Source organism: Penaeus monodon, chromosome 20, assembly GCF_015228065.2.
Source record: "Penaeus monodon isolate SGIC_2016 chromosome 20, NSTDA_Pmon_1, whole genome shotgun sequence".
NCBI lineage: Eukaryota > Metazoa > Arthropoda > Malacostraca > Decapoda > Penaeidae > Penaeus > Penaeus monodon.
The window spans coordinates 11,530,472-11,531,258 of NC_051405.1; the positions used below are offsets into that span (position 1 = coordinate 11,530,472).

Consider the following 787-nt stretch of genomic DNA (forward strand, 5'->3'; position numbering starts at 1 on the left):
GGCTTAGAATACTATACCTACTAAGTTCCTATTGTGTGTCTCTTTGTGTCTTTAATAGCATGGGTCATATGGCCTTGTCAACAAAAGGGTATTTGTTCTGAAAGGATGTCGTTAGATGTAGACAGTGAACTAACATTTCTGACTTTTTTGCCGGCGCTTTTTCTATGGTAATTCGCTTCTCGTCGCCTTACTCATTTGTGCTCACCCCTCCTCACCCTCCTCCCCTCCTCACCCTCCTCCCCTCCTCCCCTCCTCCCCTCCTCACCCTCCTCACCCTTCTTCCCTCCTCACCCTCCTCCCCTCCTCTCCTCCTCACCCTTCCCCCCCTCCTCAATCCTCCCTCCACCCCGTTTCCTCCTTCCCCTTGCTTTCCCACCTTCCCCACCTCCCCTTTCCTCCCTCTCCCTGCTCCCCCTCCTCAATCCCCCCCTTTTCCCCCCTCCCTTCCCCTCCTTCCTCTTTCTTCCCTCCCCCTCCCCTCCTCCGTCCTCTAGAGATACGCCATTGCTTTTCAACAACCTACACTCGAAGTGTTCTAGCTCCTTTCGCTTTCCATAAAACACGAATAACTCGCATATTTCGAGCAAATGAACCTCTTCACAATCATAAAATATTACAATAATTCACACTGTACTAATACTGTATTTTTTACTCTTGCCTTCCCTCAGAATTCGCGTTAATGTCCACCAACGCTTCGCACGAGATGTACTGGTTGCAGAGTTGGCTTTCCGATAATTGCACAGTTCTCTCCAGTTCTACGATTGAAACCCTTCTCTCGGAAGGTTAG

General features: G+C 49.8%; 1 protein-coding gene across 1 annotated transcript in view; it reads left to right on the top strand.

Annotated features, from left to right (window-relative positions):
* LOC119585617 (potassium channel subfamily K member 10-like) overlaps window positions 1-787 on the top strand; it is a 16,240-nt gene that overhangs the window by 2,100 nt on the left and 13,353 nt on the right. Inside the window, exon 2 of the mRNA XM_037934285.1 lies at window positions 669-782. Coding sequence (XP_037790213.1) covers window positions 669-782 — 114 coding nt within the window. The remainder of the gene's footprint in view (window positions 1-668; window positions 783-787) is intronic.